At 45.2% G+C, this 23,193-nt stretch overlaps 1 protein-coding gene across 1 annotated transcript in view; it reads right to left on the bottom strand.

Annotated features, from left to right (window-relative positions):
- Nucleotides 1-3,031: 3,031 nt before the first annotated feature.
- LOC121584695 (voltage-dependent N-type calcium channel subunit alpha-1B-like) overlaps nt 3,032-23,193 on the bottom strand; it is a 161,591-nt gene continuing 141,429 nt past the window's right edge. Inside the window, exons 33-49 of the mRNA XM_045225721.1 lie at nt 23,169-23,174; nt 22,660-22,776; nt 22,420-22,485; nt 22,156-22,247; nt 21,097-21,247; nt 20,600-20,727; nt 19,048-19,144; nt 17,466-17,571; nt 15,780-15,887; nt 12,731-12,858; nt 12,348-12,523; nt 11,979-12,114; nt 11,658-11,774; nt 10,039-10,077; nt 8,733-8,937; nt 7,300-7,520; nt 3,032-6,655 (exon numbers count right to left, since the gene is read on the bottom strand). Of these exons, the coding sequence (XP_045081656.1) occupies nt 6,083-6,655; nt 7,300-7,520; nt 8,733-8,937; nt 10,039-10,077; nt 11,658-11,774; nt 11,979-12,114; nt 12,348-12,523; nt 12,731-12,858; nt 15,780-15,887; nt 17,466-17,571; nt 19,048-19,144; nt 20,600-20,727; nt 21,097-21,247; nt 22,156-22,247; nt 22,420-22,485; nt 22,660-22,776; nt 23,169-23,174 (2,466 nt within the window). The 3' untranslated portion in view covers nt 3,032-6,082. The remainder of the gene's footprint in view (nt 6,656-7,299; nt 7,521-8,732; nt 8,938-10,038; nt 10,078-11,657; nt 11,775-11,978; nt 12,115-12,347; nt 12,524-12,730; nt 12,859-15,779; nt 15,888-17,465; nt 17,572-19,047; nt 19,145-20,599; nt 20,728-21,096; nt 21,248-22,155; nt 22,248-22,419; nt 22,486-22,659; nt 22,777-23,168; nt 23,175-23,193) is intronic.

Here is a 23,193-nt window from a genome sequence, read left to right as displayed (position 1 = left end):
AGGCTAATCGAAAGTCTATTCACAGAAAAAGCTGCTAAAGCAGCACTGTGCTAAGTGGGCTTGGGCTCTGCAATCCAACCTAACCCAAGGGACCCTCTTGTAACGATGTGGGCAGCTGCCCCTTGCTCTATTCAATGAACCAACATGGTTGCCAAGAGGCAGAACCAGACGTCATGAAGGAGCTTCAAACCAAACAACTCAACTGGAAACACCCCACATAAACGACTGAGCAGAACGAGACACTTCAGTTCTTTCCCTTTGGTGACCAACATCATTATGTGATTATGTACAGGTCATAGTTGATGGGAAGGGGATCTTAGAATGACACATAATTATTCCCTTCCTCCCTCATTCTCATACAGTCCAGTCTATAACTGGCTCTCCCAGGCCAGACCAATCAGTTCTGACCCTGAGACTGTGGGCCTGTTCCCTCCCAGAGCTCCACTGGGAGCAGCTGGATTAAATGTGGCTCATGAGATCTTATGGTAACACAAGCACTATTAGAAAACATTATCAGCATATTTTCCCTTCACATATGGACAGTATTATATAAGACCAGATATTATGTAATGGTGGAATGAGGTGGTGACATTGTATGGGAAATGATGGTAATTACTTAACTCTGTGTTTACTGTGTGAGGCTACTATGCATATTCTGTAGCCTATGTGAACCAAATTCTATACTTATTGATTTTCACAGGTACAGCAGATAATTAAGTGATAATGCCTGAGAAGCCAGTGTTTGGAGGATATATTGGCATTGGTGTTGTTATTTTGATGAATTTATTCATACTATTTCATCCTTCCACAAGATATAGTCCCGACACAAATCTAAGGTTGCTACCCAAGCTGGCTGGTCATTCGTTCTATCTGTTCGGTTGCCAGAGACGCGATCCAGTCGTTAAGTATTTTTGTTCTGTATCTATTGACGTTTGTTTGTTATAAATGTTTGTTATAAATGTTTCATTGCCATATTGGCTGGCAACGTTCTTAACCCTTGCTTGCTAGCTAGCCAACTACGGCTAACCTTTCAGGCACGTCAAACAGTGCAGACAGAATAACAGCAAAGTAGCTCCATTTGCTTTGTTTAAGCTGTTTTTTCGATTTAGCCTGGCATAGAAAATGTGCTCTCTTGTCAGGTCACTGTTGTTCAGAGGAGCTAGCCAACAACACAGCTAACACAATCACTTCAAACTGAAGCTGGAAAGACTGCAAACTAGCTACATTTCGTTTAACCTGTTTCTATTGACATTTCTTTGTATATATCCATAAAAATGATTCCAGCTGATTCATGATTTCGACTGGCTGAGAAAAGCTGTCTGCCTGTCTGTCTCGTCCCGAGAGACAGACAGCAAGGTTTACACAAATCTCCGCTGTTGAAAACCAAATGCTAGTCTAAAAGAAATGGGAGATAATGTCTAGATGCTTTTTATAGTGGAGATAAAGTTTATAAATTGCCTAGCTGGGCTGTTGAGACAGTGGATTGTGCAGTCAGATGGAAAATAATAAATAGGCATTTCAACGTCATAGCTTTAGCCGGTAGTAACTTGTGGAATAGACATCTGCTGGAATGCGGTTTTAACCAATCATCATCCAGGATTAGACCCAACCATTGTATAATTAAGCAATAAGTCCTGAGGGGGTGTGGTATATTGCCAATATACCACGGATAAGGGCTGTTCTTAGGCACAATGCAACGCAGAGTGCGTGGATACAGCCCTTAGCCGTGGTATATTGGCCATATACCACAAACCCCAGAGGTGCCTTATTGATATTATAAACTGGTTACCAACGTAATTAATGCAGTAAAAATAAATGTTTTGTCATACCCGTGGTATATGGTCTGATATACCACAGCTGTCAGCCAATCAGCATTCAGGGCTCGAACCACCCAGTTTATAATGGAGGTTAAACAACTCAACCTGCATGCCTAGTAGTGCCTACCTTGGCCTCTTCCCCTCAATGATAGAACAGGGAATGTTTGGAAAAGCATTGATTTTCTTTTAGAACTAAGCAGACTTTCCAGAGTAAAACACATCATTCCCATCTTGCCTCAACATGATACAATTTATTATTATCCTATAACTGTAATACATGCTTGTTTGTGGTGACAATGTAGTTGACTAAAACCGATCAACAGCTGCTCCAAGTGGTTGAGTATGGTATTACTGCATCGTGAATATCAATGTCTAAACAGACTGGGGTAAAGAAATACGGGCTACTTCAGTTCGTAATATTAGCAGTCGAGTTAAAACTGTGCACGGACTGTCTAAAATGTTTCATTCTATCATTGAAAAATATTGCAGAATAGATTAGTTTTTTCAGACACCTGTTGAGACAACACATTTGCCAAGACCAAATTCATATGAACGTTTTAGAAGTATCATGATGACTTGTTTGAAAAACCTAAGGGAAAATTGAGAAATAACATAAAAGAATAACGATACAAAGTACGTGTGTGATACATTGATGCGCTCTGTCTTACCTTTCCCAAGATTCTCCGAGCCCATATCCTTTTCAAAATCATCAATAGCGGCTCCAAGAGAGTAAATAGACACTGATAATATCATCAATTCTATCGGATATAACATAGCTCTTGTTCTGTTTGGATAAACAACAGCAATGACAACAAAAGTACCAAAACATTATCATTAATTCGAATATCTTGTGGAAAGACTCCTCTATATGTTAGGTTGTCAATATTACTTTACATGGAAAACATTTTAGCTATGTTTGTTGGTAAAGTGTTGTCTTAGGCAGGCTCGAGAAAGTTGATGCTTCAACTGTTTCCCGCGACTTGAGCATCACCGGGATGTTCAACCTTGTGTATTTTGGGAAATGTCTCCGCCCACTGTAGGCTGTAGACCAATAACATTGCGCCATTGACACCAACATAAGGTACATCTTCACCCATCCAAGTCCAACACCCCTCCGATACTATAAATGGATAAACATCAACTGGTCATTGTCTGCTTATTCCATAAACGAAACATATTCCAGCTATTACACATATTGAAGCACGTTTGTTTCATATAATTTTTTTAATTCAAGGGACTTGGTTGCATACAAAATGTAAACGTAGAAACAACTGCAGAATTCAAAGTCTGGCCAATAAACATAATCAGGCAACAAACAACTCACTTTCAAGTCCCAAATAATGTTCCAGCTCTGTTGCATGGCTGGAACTATCAACATTGTTCAATACTGTTTTTATATAAAGTTTTTTTTCAACAAACCCCACAGTTGATATCAAAGATCAAGAAACATTAACAAGAAATGAACAGATGGTATGAAAAAAGTACTAAGATTTACATGCACATACATTGTCAGAACATGCAAACATTATTTTCTCCAGAAGCCACATGTACACTGCAGTTGGTATGCAGAACGAGAAATAGGAACAGTTCAGTGTTTGGCAACCAACTGTTAGAGACTAGGGTGTGGATATGTTTCTTTTTAAATAAATAATACAGAGGCCACAGAGATGAAGGAAGAGACTGATAGTATATGTATGTTTTTGACCCACTATGGAAACATGTCAAGGGGAAGTCAATTCATGTATCTGTACAAGAATGTGGAGAATTTGCTCCCTTCTCATACAAAAACAAAACCATTACAGTTTATTAAATGTTTATGAACACCCTCCTCTGACGCGATCACCTAACATGGAACAGATAGAAATAACCATAACATTGTTTACTTCCTTTTTAAGACACAGGTTACCTATTGACATCGTCAAAGTGGGCAAATTGTATGCATGCAAATATATAAAGTTGCTGTATTTCCAAATATTTTATTAATTTCCGCTTTACTTGTTGTGCCATTATTCATTTTTAAATACATTTTTATAATTTTGTAAAAACATTTTATATAAAAGATTTGGTCACAATCATGCTGAAGCCTGAATCTGGAGATCTCAGCATGTAAAGCTACAGAATGGATGTATATGACCTTAGTGTCTTGTTGCATAGCCCTACTTTCCCTGTCGTCAAAACCCTGCTTCTGGGAAATATGCAGTACAGAACCCTGACGAGTGTGTGGTCATGGCAACACCTGGTCCCACCTAATGTGTCTCCGCTACTATCAATAATTGAGCAAAACCTTCACTGGAGTAGAGCATCCTTTATACAGCACACCTTGATACATTACACACCCAATGTACTGTAGAATAGAAAAGAGCAGAAGCTCTTAGCTATCCAAGAATTAGATCATCCATCCCAGGGCATCATATTGTATTACTATCCATATAGAATATCTGAAGCTTTTTAGAGGCAGATGTGAACCATCAACATCAGCGGTTACCATGGCTGGGTAGATAGAAAGAACCAGATTTATATTATGATCTGACAGCTGTGAAATTCTCTCCTTCAAAATGGAAGCAGAGATCGGAGGGCAGATCTTGGTCACATGGGTCCGAGCCAATGGGGAGACTTAAACCTTAACACAGAGGGGTCTGAGCCAATTGAGAGACACAGAGGGGTCTGGTGTGCTGGTGCTAGGGCACTCAGCACCACTTAGCACACTCTCTCATCAGGGATCTGTATTCATCTTTGCTTCTCAAGCGCAAAAAGTGCACACTGTTTGTTTATCATCAGATTCTTTGTGTTCTTTACTAAGTCTGCAGTTATAACATTGAAACAGAAGGCAATACAATAGCTTGCAATGCTATCGCAGTTGAGTATCCTCACCAGGAAAATAAATATACACTACTACATCTTTATAACTGGTGTCAACCAGGTTTATGATTTAAACATGCAGTTGTGTTCCTCTGATTATGTCTTCCTAACTGGATTGATATGCTACGTTTGATAAGTGTTCATGATATATGCTTTTGCACTAGCTTTCGTTGTCCCCCCTCAAATTGATGAAATATATTACCATATATATATATTTACCAAAAAGAAAATCATACAAGAAAAATATCAGCAATTATAAGGTAATAATAATAATAGTTTTTTTTTTCTGAAATAAAAGTGCTCGTTTCTCAGATAAGGCTTGCTGTACATCTTGTTCTCCTGCAGAACTACCCAATTGACCAAACCACTACTTGAGTGTTGATGCATTCCAAAAAACGGTTGACTTTGTATCTTTACTACCATATATCTAAAAAGGATAGGCACTTTGTATTAAACATCGGAAGCAGACAGTATGTAAGAAACATTAGACCTGAAACGATGACAAATCTTAAGCAATTTACATAAACAAAGTTGCTTTTACATCATACAAAAAATGCAGACAATGAAAAGATAACATCTACAATAGTTTTATATAAAACAAATTACATTTAATTTCCATTCCTAATTTCTCTCTAGTAGTGTAGTGAAGTTTGATGGTAAACAGCAGCAAATCAACAATCATTGTCTGTAATGACAACATCGATCCCTCTGCTCTATCAGGCTGTATCTTCTGACAGAAAGGGAATGTCATATAATGGATTGGGCAACTGTAAATTCCTTTATATCATCGAATGGTAAGAGTCCCAAAGCAAAGCAATAGCCGTTTAGGATACTTTCAAGTGTGTTTCTTAGCGAGGTTTGAATAAGTATTTCCTAATCATATGTTGTTGCACGTACTTAACAGTGTCTAGGTATTGTCATGGGACTTTCCATTGAGCCTCTCACTCTGCTCATCGCAGAGACAGCAAAGAGGGCTGCTGCTCACCCATCTCTACTGTGTGTACCTGTAGGAGGGTTTCTTATGCCACTATTTCGGTCACTATCAAGACTGAAAAAACTCGGATACGTTTTATTTCAAAATAATTAAGTTGATAAAGAAGCAAAGCAAAAGTGCCATCAATGAAAAATGCCATTGTCTTCAGTGAATAAGACAAAGACGCCTTACAGTTGGTCGGAGCCAACTAAATTACCAACAATTCACCGAATACACATCCACTTTCATGTTCATCCAGGTCCTAAAAATGCTGCTGCTTTGTTCACATTCAAATGAATTCCAACCTTCCTTGATTTATTTCCCATAATTAGCTTATCGTACAACAACAGTGTAAACTAAAACCTTCAAAAAAGATGATAAAACTCATCACGATTCCTCAAAAATGCATTAAAAACATCTGTTCAAAGCCGTGCTAGCACCATTCATCCTCCTCTGCCTTGTGATAGTACCTGGGTGCCCTGGCACCAGAGCCAGAGCCCAGGCTGGCGTTGGCATTACCACCAAAGGTGAAGTGGTATCCGTTGGGCACCGCACGTCTCTGCTGGGGTGGCGGAGGCAGGTGGATGGCCCCCGGCCGCATCTGAGGCCGTGCAGTCCAAGGGGAGCGTGCTCTGGCAGCATAAGGGCTCAGCAGCTCGTCCCAGAGGCTGCAGTACGGGCTGCCCTGGCCCTGGGGGTCACTGTGACTGTAGCCCAAGAAGGGCTCAGAGCTGATGTGGGTGATGGGGGAGGGGATGTGGGAGGTGCCACTGTGCAGCAGGGCGTTGTGCTCGGACAGCCCACGGCTCAGCCGGCTAGGACTCAGGGTGGGAAGGCCGCTGCCACACTTGGCAGACACAAAGTGCACAGGGGAGGAGTTTGCCGTTTTGAAGGCCACCCTGGGGCGAGGGGTCAGGGGGGTCTGTGGGAGCTGCCTGCGTCCATGGCTGGGTGTGCTAGCCCCTGAGGTCAACATCACTGGGCTGCCTTTAACCAAACCACTACCCTAGATGAAAATTGGAAAAAGCAATTTGAAACGATAAAAAAGATGAGGAGACCGCACAGGAGAGGAGGTGACAGGGGGACAGGGTCACCAGAACGAAGGGAAAGACACCATAATCAGATGGAGAGGAGAGAGAGGGTAGTGGGAAAAGACAGACAAAACAACCAGGAAGGACAGAGAGATGAAAGGAAAGGACAGTCATTGATGGGAGGAAAAAGAGAAGAGAAGAAGACAGACAAAATGGACAGAAAATGGTGAAGAAGAAGAAGAAGAAGAAGAAGAAGAAGAAGAAAAGTGGAAAGAGAATTGAAAGGCCATGAGTGGTTGCACTAAAGGGCAGAAAGAAGAGAAAGTTGAGTTTCAGCAAGAGACAGAAACAGAGAGCAGACAGATCATCACTAAGAGAGTTGCACACAATATACACTGTGCTGTACTAAATCAGACAGACATAAACTTACTGATAGTGTCTAGTGTGTTTATTATTCTGATTCTCATTCAGTCATTGCATACCCTGATTCCTTTCCATGCCCTGCCCATATCATACCATGGCTATACCCTGGCATGCTTTTGTCATGCCCCACCCTGCCAGACCGATACTGTTTCCTGCCCTGTCCATATCCTATCCTACTCTGCCCATGCCCTCCCACCTGCTTGTTGATGCTGGGTTCCTGCACCTCGCTGGGGGAAGTGGCACAGCTGGTGGTGGCAGACTTGGTGGTGTTGCAGTGTTCCCTGCTGCTGTAGCGATCGCAGGAGTAGTAGCGCTGCTTCTCCCCCACCGTCGAGTGGTGCTTCCTCTCATGGGAGCGGCCGCGGTCCTGCACCCTGTCTCTAGACGAGGGCTCTGCAGCCGGTTCTTCTTGTGTACCTTAGTAAAAATACAAACCAGGGTTAGCGTTAGGCCAGGGTTAAGAATGAACCGGGATGTTGACATGAAGCTAGAGTTAGGATTAGAGTTGAGACTAGGGTTGAACCGTGATGTGGACATAAAGCTAGAGTTAGGATTAGAGTTGAGACTAGGGTTGAACCGTGATGTGGACATAAAGCTAGAGTTAGGATTAGAGTTGAGACTAGGGTTGAACCGTGATGTGGACATAAAGCTAGAGTTAGGATTAGAGTTGAGACTAGGGTTGAACCGTGATGTGGACATAAAGCTAGAGTTAGGATTAGAGTTGAGACTAGGGTTGAACCGTGATGTGGACATAAAGCTAGAGTTAGGATTAGAGTTGAGACTAGGGTTGAACCGTGATGTGGACATAAAGCTAGAGTTAGGATTAGAGTTGAGACTAGGGTTGAACCGTGATGTGGACATAAAGCTAGAGTTAGATGTGGGTTGGATGTGGTCAGCCCTAGCCCAACCCTTATCTTAGCATTACCCTATCCATAATCTTGGCATAAATTTACCCCAATCTTGGCATAATCCTAACTCTAACCCTAGCCTATGTTCAAACCTGGCCTCAACCTAACCCTAACTCCCCCTCCACCTCTGAATTCCCCCCTTCACCTCTGAATTCCCAATTCAACCCCTGATTGCACCCAGTCTTTACCTCACTCTGAAACAGAAGATTCTTAAAAACGTGCAAAGGACAGACTACTAGCACACCGAAGGCTTTTCTTCCCAAAAAATATCCTCTCCTCAGCATTGCCCTGCTGAGACAAGAGGTGCCCATAAATTAGCAGGTCATTGGGTAGCCTTTGGTCTGTCAGTCCCTTTTATCTGTGTAATAAAGATCAGCTGCAGAGCTCCACTGTAACACCCAGGCCTGAACGATGCCTCCATGGAGCCCAGAGCGCATCTCTATAACAGATGAGCCCCAGCCAGCTGGGCTGTGGTCTGCTTCTCACCCTCTGACTGGATGGAAGGCAATAAGGCAGAGAGGGCTATACATTCAGACTCTAGTGACACCAGGGGACAGTGAGCTGCAGGACTGTATGGTTAAACACCCACATTTTGTAATCAGGGTAATGGTGGGTCGGCACTCATATAACATATGACACCCTGTAACTTTAATGAAAAAGAGATCCCTGTAATTCCACATTGAAAACATGATGTGTTTATAGTGTGTATCTGTGCACTAACCAGCGGTGCTTGGCGTCCTGTCCAGTGACCGCTGCTTCTTGTCCCTCTCTCGGCGGTGGTGGTGGCAGCGGTGGTGGTGGTGGTGTTGAGGCCTTTCTTGGGTGCTGGGCCTCTCCAGGGTGAAGTCACGCAGATTCACCTCCTGGGGGCGCTGGGGGGCGTGGGTGGACGCAGAGCGCTTCATTGGGCTGCAGGCAGGAACAGGCTGTGTGGGACAAATAGGAATAGGGGGGTGTAGGGATCACTGACTAGTCCATGGGAACTAGGGATCACTGACTAGTCCATGGGAACTAGGGATCACTGACTAGTCCATGGGAACTAGGGATCACTGACTAGTCCATGGGAACTAGGGATCACTGACTAGTCCATGGGAACTAGGGATCACTGACTAGTCCATAGGAACTAGGGATCACTGACTAGTCCATGGGAACTAGGGATCACTGACTAGTCCATGGAAACTAGGGATCACTGACTAGTCCATGAGGAATAGGGATCACTGACTAGTCCATGGGAACTAGGAATCACTGACTAGTCCATGGTGGAATAGGGATTACAGTAAGCCCGTCCTCCTATAGCTCCTCCTACCAGCCTCCTCTGGTGTACTGTACACCTCTCTGACTCCATTGTGAAACACCATTTATATCCTGCAGAGCCTTGCTGCAAAATATACTATTCACATTTTCAGTGTCCTCAAAAACAGAGCAACCTACCTAGATTGCTGTTGGTAAAATCATAGACACTGCTACCAATTTCCCTGAGTCTTAGATGGCTGCTTGAGGAAAAGAGCATCAAAGAGGAAACTGAGGCTATGTTTCCACCTGTAGCAGCAGACCGTTCTCTCTCCAAAACAGCTCCATCTGATCACTAGTTTACTACTGACAAACTCCATAGGCTTGGTATCTAAGAGCAGCTTGGCATCAGCAGCTGTGTTTTAATGAGTGTTGTACAGTCCCCATAGAATGATCAAAGGAAGAGTCTCTTCCACGAGACACTGTACTTGGCTAGACCTTTGATTTACAGTTTCACAGTGAGCTTAACTCTCATCCTAAAATCACACAGTATATCCCCCACATTGTATATTATAGAACAAAAAACATGTAGACTGGGTTGTTAATGTTCTACCTGGTGTCAAACACTGACAATACTGTACAATCATATGCTTGCAGAACCTAGCATTTTACACACCTGCGCGGCCAGTTAATACGAAATATAATCTAGTTTGACACATACTAGTACATTGGGATCAACAAACAGAGTAGAGCTGGTGCAGAGGAGATAATGAGGGAGAGGAGACAGGGCTACATACAGCCAGCAGGGTCCCCGGGGAGTGACGCGACTTGCTCCTCTGTCACACAGCAGAGGAGGAGGAGGAGGAAGAGGACCATGGGAAAGCATCAGGCCAGAGAGACAGGAGAAAAGAGGAGGGTAGACTGAGAGAGGTGACATTGAACAGTTAGGAGAAGAATAGAGGAGAAGTAGCAGGACAATTACAGAGGTGTCTTAACATGGTGATTAAAAATAAATGATCTGCTTGTAAATATGACATGATTATGTTTAAATGGCCACTGAGGGCATTTGGCTTTCAGTATACTCTTTTTAAAGGAAGGTAAATATGTGATATCTCATTGTGTGTTTCAGCACCTGGCAATAAGACATAATTACCCATTCCAAGCAGACAGAACTCCCCCATGTCTCTATGTCTTTTGACACTCAATGCCCCCTTCACCATTAATACTAAGATATCTTAGAAAACATATCTGGCTATTTAGCTTTTGTTCTAGTGAGCCAAGCTTCTGAACTGGCAGAGAGCCAGGTGGGGCAAGTCTATGGGCCAGAGCTGCCCCTAGGGAATCAAAAGGGTTTCATACATATTAAAAGGTGCTGAAACCACTAAATCAACAAGTACTGCCTCTTATCATCCAGCACTCTAGTTTAAAGGGATTTGGGCTTAGCTTCTCACTGGGCTTCTTTGAGAATGAAACAAGGGGCATTTTCCCTCTCCGAGAGGCTTCATGTGAGGGTTCATGTCTACCCTGGGTGTCACATGTCACTAGTGCACAAAGAGGATGTTGAGGAGGTGGAGGCATGCTGTGAGATTTACAGCCCTGATCGTGCTGGCATCGCCAGGGAGAGAGAAATGAGGCATTGCCCCAAAAAGGAAGGGAACAAATCTAATTAAGCCATGGAAAACCAAGCCGGAGACCAAGTCTGTTTCAGGGTAGAGTTCAGGCTACATGCCTCCCCATTTCACTCTAACAATAGCAAGCAATCTCAGAAAGGCCATCTCTAATTGTATTTGATGAAGGATTTCCTGCCCTCGTTAGAAAAGGTGAGAAAAATTAGACAGCAAGTCACGAGGCAATCCTCTTCTCCTCTCATTCCATTTATCCCCCTCTTCACATTGTCTATCCTTAGTAACATGATTACTCTCTTCCTCCCTGAACGCATGAGGGATGAACACTCTGATTTTCTACACCCATCCATTTTGAGCCACTATCATTTATTTTTTTCTTCTTCTGTTCGCAGCAAAGGAAAAACGATACGGGACAAGCAGTTGGCGGTCTGCCAGGCTCTAATCAAATTATCCAGGACTTCTTCTGTGCACTAAAAGTAGGATCAACACACATTCATTTTAACCTGAAAGGAATGCACTTAAACACAACAATCGATTAACATCAATATCACTCAGGAAATTAGGAGCTGATTATATTTCATTGGACGAATAGAAGGAATCTTTTAATTTTTTTTTAGCAGTTATACTGCAGCAATATTAGATGAGATAGCCACCTGACCATAGTAATCTGCCCGCAGTATAGCCACTGATGCGAAACACCACGCAACCATGCTTTCTCCAAGAGAGTTTAGTTATGGCATGGAGCATCTGCTTCACAAATTATGTGTGTGTGTGTTAGGGTGTGTCTGTACCTTCAGCTCTGCGTTGAGGCGGGGCATGGACACAGCTCTCCCCTGGCTCTCCAGTCCAGACCCAGGACCAGGTACTGTGCTGCCACTGGTGTCCATCTTCCTCATCTCCACTGACTCCTGAGGGACATAACACACACATACGTACACAAAAACATGAATGCATGCACGCACACACACAGATAAGTGCTTGCATAGAGATAAGTACATCCAGTCAAGTAAAGTACTGCGAACAGATACATCAGGAGAAAAAATGCAGGTAGCATGCCATGATGTTCATGTGTGTGTATTAAAGCAGAGGGCAGTCTGGCCTGGCTACAGTACCTGGGGAATGGTTATGTTTGGGACATCCTCAGACTGGCCCCTTTGGACAGTTCTCTTACTCCTGGGTCTGTGGACCTCTCTAGACTTCTCTGACACCCAGGAGGACGATCCTTTCATGGTGCCATCATGGCCTGGCCTGAATTATTAGACATAAACAAATGTAGATGTTATTGTCATTCTATTATAATATTTTTTTTGCCAGGATAGTCCACTCCACTCAGTAACATTTGCCACTGTTTTCCAGGAAGTCCGGTCATAGAACTTTTATATGATTGTTTTAAAGTTAAAGCTTTAAAATTATAAAGTATTATAGTGTTTTACCCCAAGACAAGAGCGACATTGCCACTGGCTGTATGTTAGTGAACTCACAGTGTGCCTCCATTATTGAGCAGGGTGGACCTGGGTCTAGGTGTAGGTAGGGCCTGAGACTGGGGCTGAGGCAGTAGCTCACAGGGAGGCTCCACGTTGGTCATGGCCTTCTCCTTCACATTCTCCTGCTTGTGAGTCAGGGGCAGTATCGGTTTAAACAGAGCCCCCACCTTCCCCTGTGGATGAAAGACGGCAAGATGCTGATATACTGAACATACTGCACAATATTGATCCAGGGCTCTACCTCCAAAATATAGTAAATCAAAACTTGGAAATTTGAATCAACATATTGGTTTTGGCAGAAAATGTTTAAAACATTTTCATGGGGGGGATTTGTGACTCCTGGGTATCAGCAATAATGTGTGTGTGTGTGTGTGTGTTACCTGGGAGCCAGTAGCATTCTGTTGCTGCTGCTGTTGTTGCTGTTCCTTGAGCCTCTTGGCTCGGTTCTGCTTGTAGTAGTCAAAGATCATCAGGGCTGCATACACCTTCCCAACAGTAAGCTCATTGGCTGAGAGAGGGACAGAGGGGAGTGGGTGACGAAAACTGCTGTCTCATCCATCTCTATTGGTCTCATCCAGACCCTCTGATGCCACTTAATCTCCAATACAATTCAGTCAACCCAAAGGTATCACTTGCAACAAAGAGTGATTTAGCTGTTTGAAGAAAATTGGTGCATGCCAGGCTTGAGAGAAGGAGCATCTGTCTAAAATACCATTGTTCTCAGGTGAGATACTTAGATCCTGCCACAAGATGTCAGTGGAGGCAAAGCCAACTACTGGAATCTTAACTGATGGCCAAGTAAGAGAAAGGGTTCTGGTTGTTATGGCAACCTATGTGTAATGTTGTTTCAGAGTGAGGAGTCGGGGGCTTGCCACTTTAAGATGTAGCATGAAAAGATACACACATACTCCAAGTATCCTTCTTGTAAAGATTAACTATATCCAGGGGTGCACATAACTGGTACGCAGGTACGCAAGCGCGACAAAAATCAGGAATGCGTAATGCCACTTGTGTTACTACGCGCCTTTGCGTACTTGACCGATCTTCTCATCTAACCTTACACATTACATGTTGCTTGTCAACTACTGTCAGGGATGTCCAAAAAGCAACAGACATTAAGCAGCTTCTTTGGCTACAAAGAAACGCCAACTGGAGCCAGAGCCGAAGAAAATACTTTTTTCGGAAAAGTGGCTCCAAGATGTGCAGTGGCTTGAAGCTAACGATGAGCGCATTGAAATGTGGTGCAAGATTTGCCACTCAAATCCACATCTAGCAGACAAAACAGGTGCATTTTATAAAGGCTCAAAGAATTTCAACCATCCTTTATTTGACAAACATGAAAAGAGCAAGGAGCACACGAATGTAGCGCAAGCCATTGCTAAACAAGCTAGCCGAGAATAAATGTCCAGTCGCCCACTTGCCAGATGGCGAGACAAGCTGAATGAAGAACAGCGGCAAGCTCTGTTTAATATTTTTCTCCTCGCCTTCCATAAAGCTAAACACGCACGTCCCATGTCTTCCTATTCTGAGGATGTTCCTTTACTGAAGCGGCTAGAAGTAAATGTCGGAGGTGCATATCATTCACGTGAAGAGGGCACACGGATCATGCAGAGCATCGCTCACACCATCAGCGGGGAGTTACGAGCCAAGTTGCAGTCTGCTGAATTTTGGGGGGCTGCTTTTTGATGGATCTGAGGACATCACAAAAACTGAGCAGGAAATCGTTTACAGTGTGTCTGTGTCCAGCAACGGAGAGTTTACTTCGGACTTTATTGGACTGATTGAATTGGGTGCTGACCGAACCGCACAGGCCATAACAGACGGACTTGTGAGACTTTTCCAGGACACAGGCTTGGATGACTGGACAACAAAGTTGGTCGCTGTGTGCACAGACTGCTGATGTCAACGTGGGTATCTACAACGGCGTTGTGCCTAAACTCCGGCAACTTGCTGCGGTTGGAGACTCCCTTGTGCACATTCTGTGCACCGCACACACACTGGAGAATTGCGCGAAATCAGCTGATCGCAACGTTCCTTACTGTGAGACATTTAATCGCTCTGTGGTCAAGCTGCTGCAGTTTTATTTACAAAAAGGTGGAGCAAAAAAAAACTGCTGCACTGAATAAGCTATGTGAAGAAAATGTGATCTCCTTTGTGAAACTGGGTAAGTTTCATAATATCAGATGGTCTGCATGGAGGCATGAAACACTGTTAAAAATATCAAGACTATTGCCAGCCATTAAAATGCAACTGGTTACGAGTGATAACAGTGACTTGCAGCATATCTGCACAGAGCGTTTTCAGTGCTTTCTGTCAAACATGCTTGACATTTGCAACATTTTGAACACCACATCCATTAGGTTTCAGAAGGAAAAGCTGACCATTGGAGAATGTAAGGATGAACTCATGGTGGCCATTGGACAGTTCACACTTCTGCTTGATGGTGAAAGCCATAGGGCACACACTGTTTCCAATGCTGATGCTGACAGAGACAATACTCAGGGGGTTAATTGAAGAGTTTGAAATCAGATATGACTCCCTCAAGTCATGTGATCATTTCTTAGTATTTGATCCTTCAACATGGCCTCAGGAAATGCAAGACCTCCACAGTTTTGGAAACACAACAGTTTGCAGCATTCTCAAGAAATATGAGGCCACCTTGCAACTTGACAAAGATACCACTGTGACAGAATGGGTGCGCTTAAAGCAGGCAGGAAAACGCCTGGGAGCCTCTTCTGTGTATGACTTGGTCCAAATAGTAAGTACAAGTAACCCAGATGCTTATTCCAACATCAACAAGGTGGTTAAGCTGTCTCTTACACTGCCTTTAAGCAGTGCAGCTTGTGAGAGGGGATTCTCACATCTCAACATTATAAAAACCAAGTACAGATCTTGTCTGTCACATGCTCGTCTCTCAGCACTGATGCACATTCACCTGTCAAAGCAGACCACAGAGACATTTGACCCAAAGCCTGCTGTTGACCTGTGGATGGAGACAGCTAATCGGAGGCTCAACCAAGGACAGGGAGGTGCATCTGCAGCATCTTCATCATCTACCATGCAGGAAGCTGAAGCAGAGGACAGTGGTGGTGGCACTGAGGAGGACAGTGGTGGCAGCACTGAGGAGGACAGTGATGGCAGCACTGAGGAGGACAGTGGTGGTGGCACTGAGGAGGACAGTGGTGGCAGCACTGAGGAGGACAGTGATGGCAGCACTGAGGAGGACAGTGGTGGCGGCACTGAGGAGGACAGTGAAGAAGACTGCACTTATTAAGACCACGCTACATATATGGTGAGTACCAAACACCATCTGCTGGTACTCACCTGAGTAACTCACTGAAAAAGTTATGTGCACCCCTGACTATATCAGTGACAAGGACAAGGATCAGTGAAAAGGATCCGAGAGAACTGCCATGCAGAGGTGCTTACGTTTGTGTGGTGTCACCAACAGATCCATAGTCTTCTGTGAGAGACTTGGCCAAACCTGGGTGAGCTCTTTCTTCAGTTCAGCATCAGAGAGACGCTGGGCAACCATCCCTGATGAGAAGATCACAAGAGAAAATAGAATCTTCTAGCATCAAATACACACAATGATCTATTTCAAGAAGTATAGCAACAAGCAACAAACACAGGAAAGTAAACATGAGTTTTCAGAGTCATTGTGGAGGAGAAGCAGACAGAGAATAGAGAATAGCTCAGTGAGCAGTGAAGCTAGAGAAAAGCATAATGTACTGTGCCATCCTTCACTCTGCAGTACAGGCCCTAAACACAAAGCCCACCACAGAGTAGCCTAATGAGACCAAATGGGACCCATATCTACTAATGCAAACCCCTCTGTAAGCAACAAACAAGCAGCATCTGCACCTGCTACACATCCAGGGGACATAACAACGTCTGTCTGTCTGTTTGTCTGTCTGGGAAGACAACATGTGACGGATAGCTACATCTAACATTTACAACTAGTGTTTTTTGCTTTTGCTTGAGTTCGAATGCATTGTCTCTAATCAAGTTGGCCTCATTAAAAGTAAGGATAGATTTCAGAGGCACAGTATGCACCACTCCTATCATGTATCACACACTCCAAGGGTGTGTTGGACAGTGGAATTTTAGCAGACGCCCAGCAACTGAGAGGGCAGGGATAGGGAGGGAGAGAGGGGAAGATAATAAGGAGAGAGAGGGGACAGGGGAGAGGGGACAGGGGAGGGGGAAGAGAGGGGGGACAGGGGAAGGGGCAGAGGATAGGGAGAGAGAGGGACAGGTGAGGGGGACAGGGGTGAGTGGAGAGAGAGGGGACAGGGGTGAGTGGAGAGAGGGGACGGGAGGGGGATAGGGGAGAGGGAGAGAGGGGACAGGGGAGGGGGAAAGGGGAGAGGGAGAGAGAGGGGACAGGGGAGGGAGAGAGGGGACAGGGGAGGGGACAGGGGAGAGGGAGAGAGAGGGGACAGGGGAGGGGAGAGGAGAGAGGGGACAGGGGAGGGGACAGGGGAGGGGTACAGGGAGAGGGAGAGAGAGGGGACAGGGGTGAGTGGAGAGAGGGGACAGGGGAGGGGGAGAGGGGAGAGGGAGAGAGAGGGGACAGGGGAGGGGAGAGGAGAGAGGGGACAGGGGGGGGGGACAGGGGAGAGGGAGAGATAGGGGACAGGGGTGGGGGAGAGAGGGGACAGGTGAGGGGGACAGGGAGAGGGAGAGAGAGGGGACAGGGGAGAGGGGACAGGGGAGAGGGAGAGAGAGGGGACAGGGGTGAGTGGAGAGAGGGGACAGGGGAGGGGGATAGGGGAGAGGGAGAGAGAGGGGACAGGGGAGGGAGAGGAGAGAGGGGACAGGGGAGGGGGACAGGGGAGAGGGAGAGATAGGGGACAGGGGTGGGGGGAGAGAGGGGACAGGGGAGGGGGACAGGGGAGAGGGAGAGAGAAGGGACAGGGGTGAGTGGAGAGAGGGGACAGGGGAGAGGGAGAGAGAGGGGACGGGGGGACAGAGGAGGGGTAAAAGGATAGGGAGAGAGGGACAGGGGAGAGGGAGAGAGAGGGGACGGGGTAGAGGGCAGAGGATAGGGAGCGAGAGGGGACAAGGGAGAGGGCTGAGGATAGGGAGAGAGAGGGGACAGAGCAGTCTCACCTGAGGCCAGTTTGATCTCCAGGGCCGTCCGGATCAGGGCCATGAGAGTAGAGGTGAAGTGAACTGTGTTGTCATCAGCGATGGGCATGTTCATCTTGACTAGCCGCTGGAGAGAGTGTGTGGACGGAGGTTAGAACACACTTTTACTGTTTAACACTTCATCCAGACCATTGACCAGTCAGGAGAAACCAGTCTGTGTGCTGCTGGTAATATTCACAGAGGACTCATGTACAGTATATTGAGTGCTTTACCTGCTTTTATTTCAACAATACAATAAGATGTGATTGTTTGTTCTTCAGATTTATTCTTGTAAATGAATCATTTGGAAGGTTTTAGGATTATTTGTGGATAATTTTGCTACAGCACACAAAAAGCTTTCTCAACTAGTACAACGAGGATGCAAAGTAAACATTCACTGCTATTGGCTACAGTATGCACCATGCTGCAGGTCAAAGTGCACCGGTGCAAGACTGACATTGATCGAAATAATGGTGAGAAAAGGCATGTACGCATAACCATGGAAGTGCCTCAAAGATCTCAGGAGCTCGACTCTGTGGTTGCCTCCTAACAATCTTAAACTGAGTTAAAAAATAATCAGTTCTGCTCATGTCAATAACATCTTGAGGACTAAGACTGAGCAAAAAAAATAAAAAAATAACCTGAACTGCTTATCAAAGGGATGATAACTACACCACTACATGCATATATAACACTATGTTTGATATTTAAGTTATTGTGGTAGAGTTGAGCTCCCATGAACACAAAAAGCATTCACCTACGATCAGAGGGAGTGCAAAAGTAAGGCTGACCCAAGTCAGAATGAGAGAGGAGAGGAGGGGAGGGGAGGGGTGAGACAAACACCCCTACCCACACATGGGAACACCCATCAATAGAGAGAAAGTAGACATGAAAGACAGGATGAGAGAGAATGAGAGATAGGATCAGAGAGGGTAAAACACACACAGAAGCGACACACACTGGCAAGACAAAAACCCTCAGTAGGCACACAACTCAGGGGATTGACTAAAATAAGATAAAGGAGAGGGAGAGCAATACTAAACCCCTTTCCTATAAGACTGTATATTGATTGATACATGATTTAAATTGTCTGGGGACAGTGCTGGATTGGTCTAATATGACTTTTTGTATGCGTTGTAAAATAACATATAAATATTATTCCAATTATTAATCTGTGCATGTCTGCTGTGTTGGATGTATTAAATGACAGAGAATGGATTATATGAAATCATATGATGTATACATTATCCATATTTTAGGAGTTTAACACCTACTACCGTAAATGTAACTAAATGCTTAGTAACAAGCTTTCAGATAGTGTGGATACTGTATGTATCTCAGGGTCTACTGTTTCTCTCTGCCTTTAGTGGACATCACCACACCAGCTGAGCTTGCTCCAAAGAAAGTAGCTATGCCCAAAGAAAGAGGGGGAGGGAGGTGGCTACACGAAAAAGATCAGAGCAGTAGCAAAACAAACAAAATAAACAAGAGAACGCTGCAGAGCACAGAGATTGGCTGGAGGTTAAGCCAATGGGAAGACAGGTCAAGCAGAGTGAGTGGCTACCTTGTAGGCGACTCTTGGCGGACATTTCTTTCCCAAACCTAAGGGTGGGGACATGTGGAGGAGTATCTGATACATATCGAGGTACTTGATACGGCCACTTCACAGAGTAGGAAACAAAAAGCCAAATAGAGAAGGATGGGGAAGTTAGACAAGGAGGAGAGGAACAAAAGGGAATAAATAAATCAATAAAAAATAAAACAAAATGAAAAGGAAAAAACAAAAGCAGAAATCTGTGTTATTTAGATTTCCAGTAGTGACATGGAGATGGATGCCATCTTTGGCCACAGTGGACCAGGGATGCATCGGTACAGTGGTAAACTCAGCTCAGGAAGAAGTGAGCTGCTCAGATCCCTGAGGGGAGACATGGGATGGAAGTGAGTCTGTAGTGAGAAGCAGAACACACAGGATGCTAATGGGGAGAGAATGACAGCATCGTACGTAGTGAGGATGTCTGCTTCTGCATGCTGAGAGACATCCAGGGGGAGGGGGTTCACCAGGAGCACGGAAACAAAGGTTTCAATGCCAGAATTAATTAAAGCCTTCCCTTCTCTTTACAATGTTTACATCTAGCGTTTGGGCCTAAACATCAGTGTTTAATCTAACTGTACAAAGATAGAAGACGGACCAGGTACAGACCAGAATGTATTCACTTTATACCTCGACCCACCATATAGAAAGTAGTCATTGCATAGGGATTCCAATGTCAGGCAAAGTTGGGGCTTTGAAAGCTTTGTTTCCTGTCCGACATCATTAACCAAAGCCAGTCAGTCTGGAAGGGCGGGTGCTAGTGTGTAGGCGAGTCATTGGTGCACAGCCATTCAGTTACGTCTCTTGGCATAGGTACACAAAGCACCCTAGTGGAGGAAATGTTCTGGGGTTGCAAACCTTGTATGCTACCCTATTAGGGCAGTTCTTCCCTAAGCCAAGGGGGGGTGAGATAATTCGTAACAAGTTGTACATATCGTTATAGCGAATCCGTCCGCTGCAAAAAGAACAAGCAGATATAGAAACAACAACTTCAGGACAGCTTCAAGACAACAATGATAATCAGAGGGCTGATTGGGTACTAGGAGGTATGCTACCATACCATCTACATAGATGATTGTCAGAAAGCCACAAAGTGTCAGGCAGTGTCAGTCAGTCCCCTCCATACTAGCAGCAGTAATACTAGATTCCATTCTGACTGGGTGAGATAAAGTAGGTGCCCCAGCCAGATGGAGGAAGGGAGAGAAATAGGGAGGGAGGGAGGGAAATAGGGAGGGAGGGAAATAGGGAGGGAGGGAGGGAAATAGGAAGGGAAATAGGAAGGGAAATAGGGAGGGAGGGAAATAGGGAGGGAAATAGGGAGGGAGGGAGGGAAATAGGGAGGGAGGGAGATAAATAGGGAGGGAAATAGGGAGGGAAATAGGGAGGGAGGGAGGGAGGGAGGGAGAGAAAGAGGGAGGGAGGGAAATAGGGAGGGAGAGAAATAGGGAGGGAGGGAAATAGGGAGGGAGAGAGGGAGGGAGGGAGAGAAAGAGGGAGGGAAATAGGGAGGGAGGGGGACACATACCAGGCAGCAGGGTCGTACTCAGCCCAAACACGGATGAACTCATCCAGATGATGAGGCCCCAGTATAGACGAGTCTCGAGTCAGGTATTCAAAGTTATCCATGATCACAGCCACAAACAGATTAAGCATCTGGAAGAGAGGTTTAACAAGGACTTATGGGAATAGACGCAGTATGACAGCACAATAGACAGCTAAATAGTTTTGCACAACATTAGGTAACTACTAATCCTACGTTTCAGATCATTGCCTAAAGTTAACATCACTTATTCCAGACTGCACATCAGTGGAGGCTGCTGAGGGAAGGATGGCTCATAATAATGGCTGGATCTGAGTAAATGGAAACCATGTGTTTGATGTATTTGATACCATTCCACCCATTCCGCTCCAGTCATTACCACGAGCACGTCCTCCCCAATGAAGGTGCCACCAACGTCCTGTGCCGCACATCAACACAAATCTAACGGTTATGTGTGTATGTTGGATGACATCAGTACTGACCAGGAAGGAGCAGAGGAAGATGAAGGAGACAAAGTAGAAATAGGCGAAGTCGCTGCCACACTCCTTCTCCAGGTTGCCTGACCTCTCATCACAGGCTCTGTGACTCAAACACGACAGCATGATCTCATGCCACGCCTCCCCCGTGGCACTCCTGGAGAACACAGGGGTGGACAGACAGACAGACAGAAAAACAGCAGACAGACAGACAGACAGACAGCGAACAGACAGTGGACAGACAGATAGACAGACAGACAGACAGACAGACAGGCAGGCAGACAGACAGACAGACAGACAGACAGACAGACAGACAGACAGACAGACAGCCAGCCAGCCAGCCAGGGGACAGACAGCGAACAGACAGTGGACAGACAGACAGCGAACAGACAGACAGACAGACAGACATAGTGACATACAGTAAAAGAAAGATACCTTTTGAGTCATTTTGGAAGATGTTCACAGTGTACTAAAACATGTTCCCAGTTCCTAGTTCCTGTTCCAACTATGGTGGAGGATCCTTCAGAGTAGCAATTCAAACTGCATGCTCACTCTGCTGCTTGGCAGAACAGAGAAGAGGCCAGAGCAGGGTGGCTGTTCAAATGATCTCTGTGTTTCCTGGAGTTTGTTGACTAATATAAACCTATCATGATGATCTGGACTGGAGGGCCCTGAGAGAACAAAGGGATGCTGTGGCAGAGTGGGAGAGGAGGACACAAGACCACTTTAATTTCCAGGCAGCACTACCCAGAAGACGTGTAACCTGGGGGGGTGCCTGGCACAGTACAGTACGCACAGCCCACTCTGCTGCATGCCCCAATTACAAGAGAATACATACCAACCCTGGCTTACAGTTACAGGAGAGGGAGAGGAGAGGAGAGGAGAGGAGAGGAGAGGAGAGGAGAGGAGAGGAGAGGAGAGGAGAGGAGAGGAGAGGAGAGGAGAGGAGAGGAGAGGAGAGGAGAGGAGAGGAGAGGAGAGGAGAGGAGAGGAGAGGAGAGGAGAGGGAGAGGGAGAGGGAGAGAGAGGAAGAGGAAGGAGTAACTAAGGAAAGGGTGTATATACCTGAACAGTAGCATGAGAGCCTGGAGAAAAGTGCGGAAGTTGTTGTGGTGAGTGATGGCTGTGTCCTCGTTGAGCTCAATGTTTCCAAACACCTGGAAAAGTAAGAGATTGATCATACCCACTGATCATGACAGTAAATGCATTACATTCCATAACAATTTTCTTATTCAATAAAAAACACAATTTCACACCATTAGTCTGTAGGCATGTATAATCCAATTATTTTGAGGGAACATTTGAGGAGATAATGGAAGCAGCACCCACCTGCATACCGATGATTGCATAGATGAAGAACAGCATTGCTATCAGAAGGCAAACATAGGGCAGGGCCTGGAAGTAGAGGATGTTTTAGGGTTGAGTGGGTGGGACCATTAGGGCCATGGCAGTGGGTGAGGTGTGTGTGTGTGTGGGTGGGTATGTGTGTGTGTGTTTGTCTTTGTGTGCACGTGTATGTGTTGTGTGCGTGCCTGCGTGCGTGCGTGCAGGTGTTTGTGTGTGTGTCACCTTAAAGGACTGGACGAAGGTCCACAGCAGGATACGGATGGTGTAGCCCTGCCTCAGTAGCTTGATGAGACGAGCTGCTCTGAACAGCCTCAGAAAACTCAGGTTCAAAAGCCGGTCCTGTGGGGCCAGGAGACAAAAACAGTCAACACTACAGCCCATTCATTGGAGGCATTCAAAATATGACCCCAAATCACTACATAATGACAATGATGCAGATTAAACAACATGATTGTATTTGGTTGGTCCAGGTTTAGCTTGCTAAAGGAGGCCAAACAATACATCCATTCAAACCTGTAGACACAGTGCTGTAGATCATCAAATCAAATCGTATTTGCCACATGCGCCGAATACAACAGGTGTAGACATTACCATGAAATGCTTACTTACAGCCCTTAACCAACAATGCAAAAAGTAAAATAAAACAACAACAACAAAAAAGTGTTGAGAAAAAAAGAGCAGAAGAATGGAAGGAGAAAGAGCAATGGGACAGGAAGAGGGTAGTCACTCACCGTTGTCTATAAGAGCAGTTGTTTA

Source organism: Coregonus clupeaformis, chromosome 16, assembly GCF_020615455.1.
Source record: "Coregonus clupeaformis isolate EN_2021a chromosome 16, ASM2061545v1, whole genome shotgun sequence".
Taxonomy (NCBI): Eukaryota; Metazoa; Chordata; class Actinopteri; order Salmoniformes; family Salmonidae; genus Coregonus; species Coregonus clupeaformis.
The sequence above is the reverse complement of the archived record's forward strand: the minus strand, read 5'-3'. Positions and strand labels throughout refer to the sequence as shown.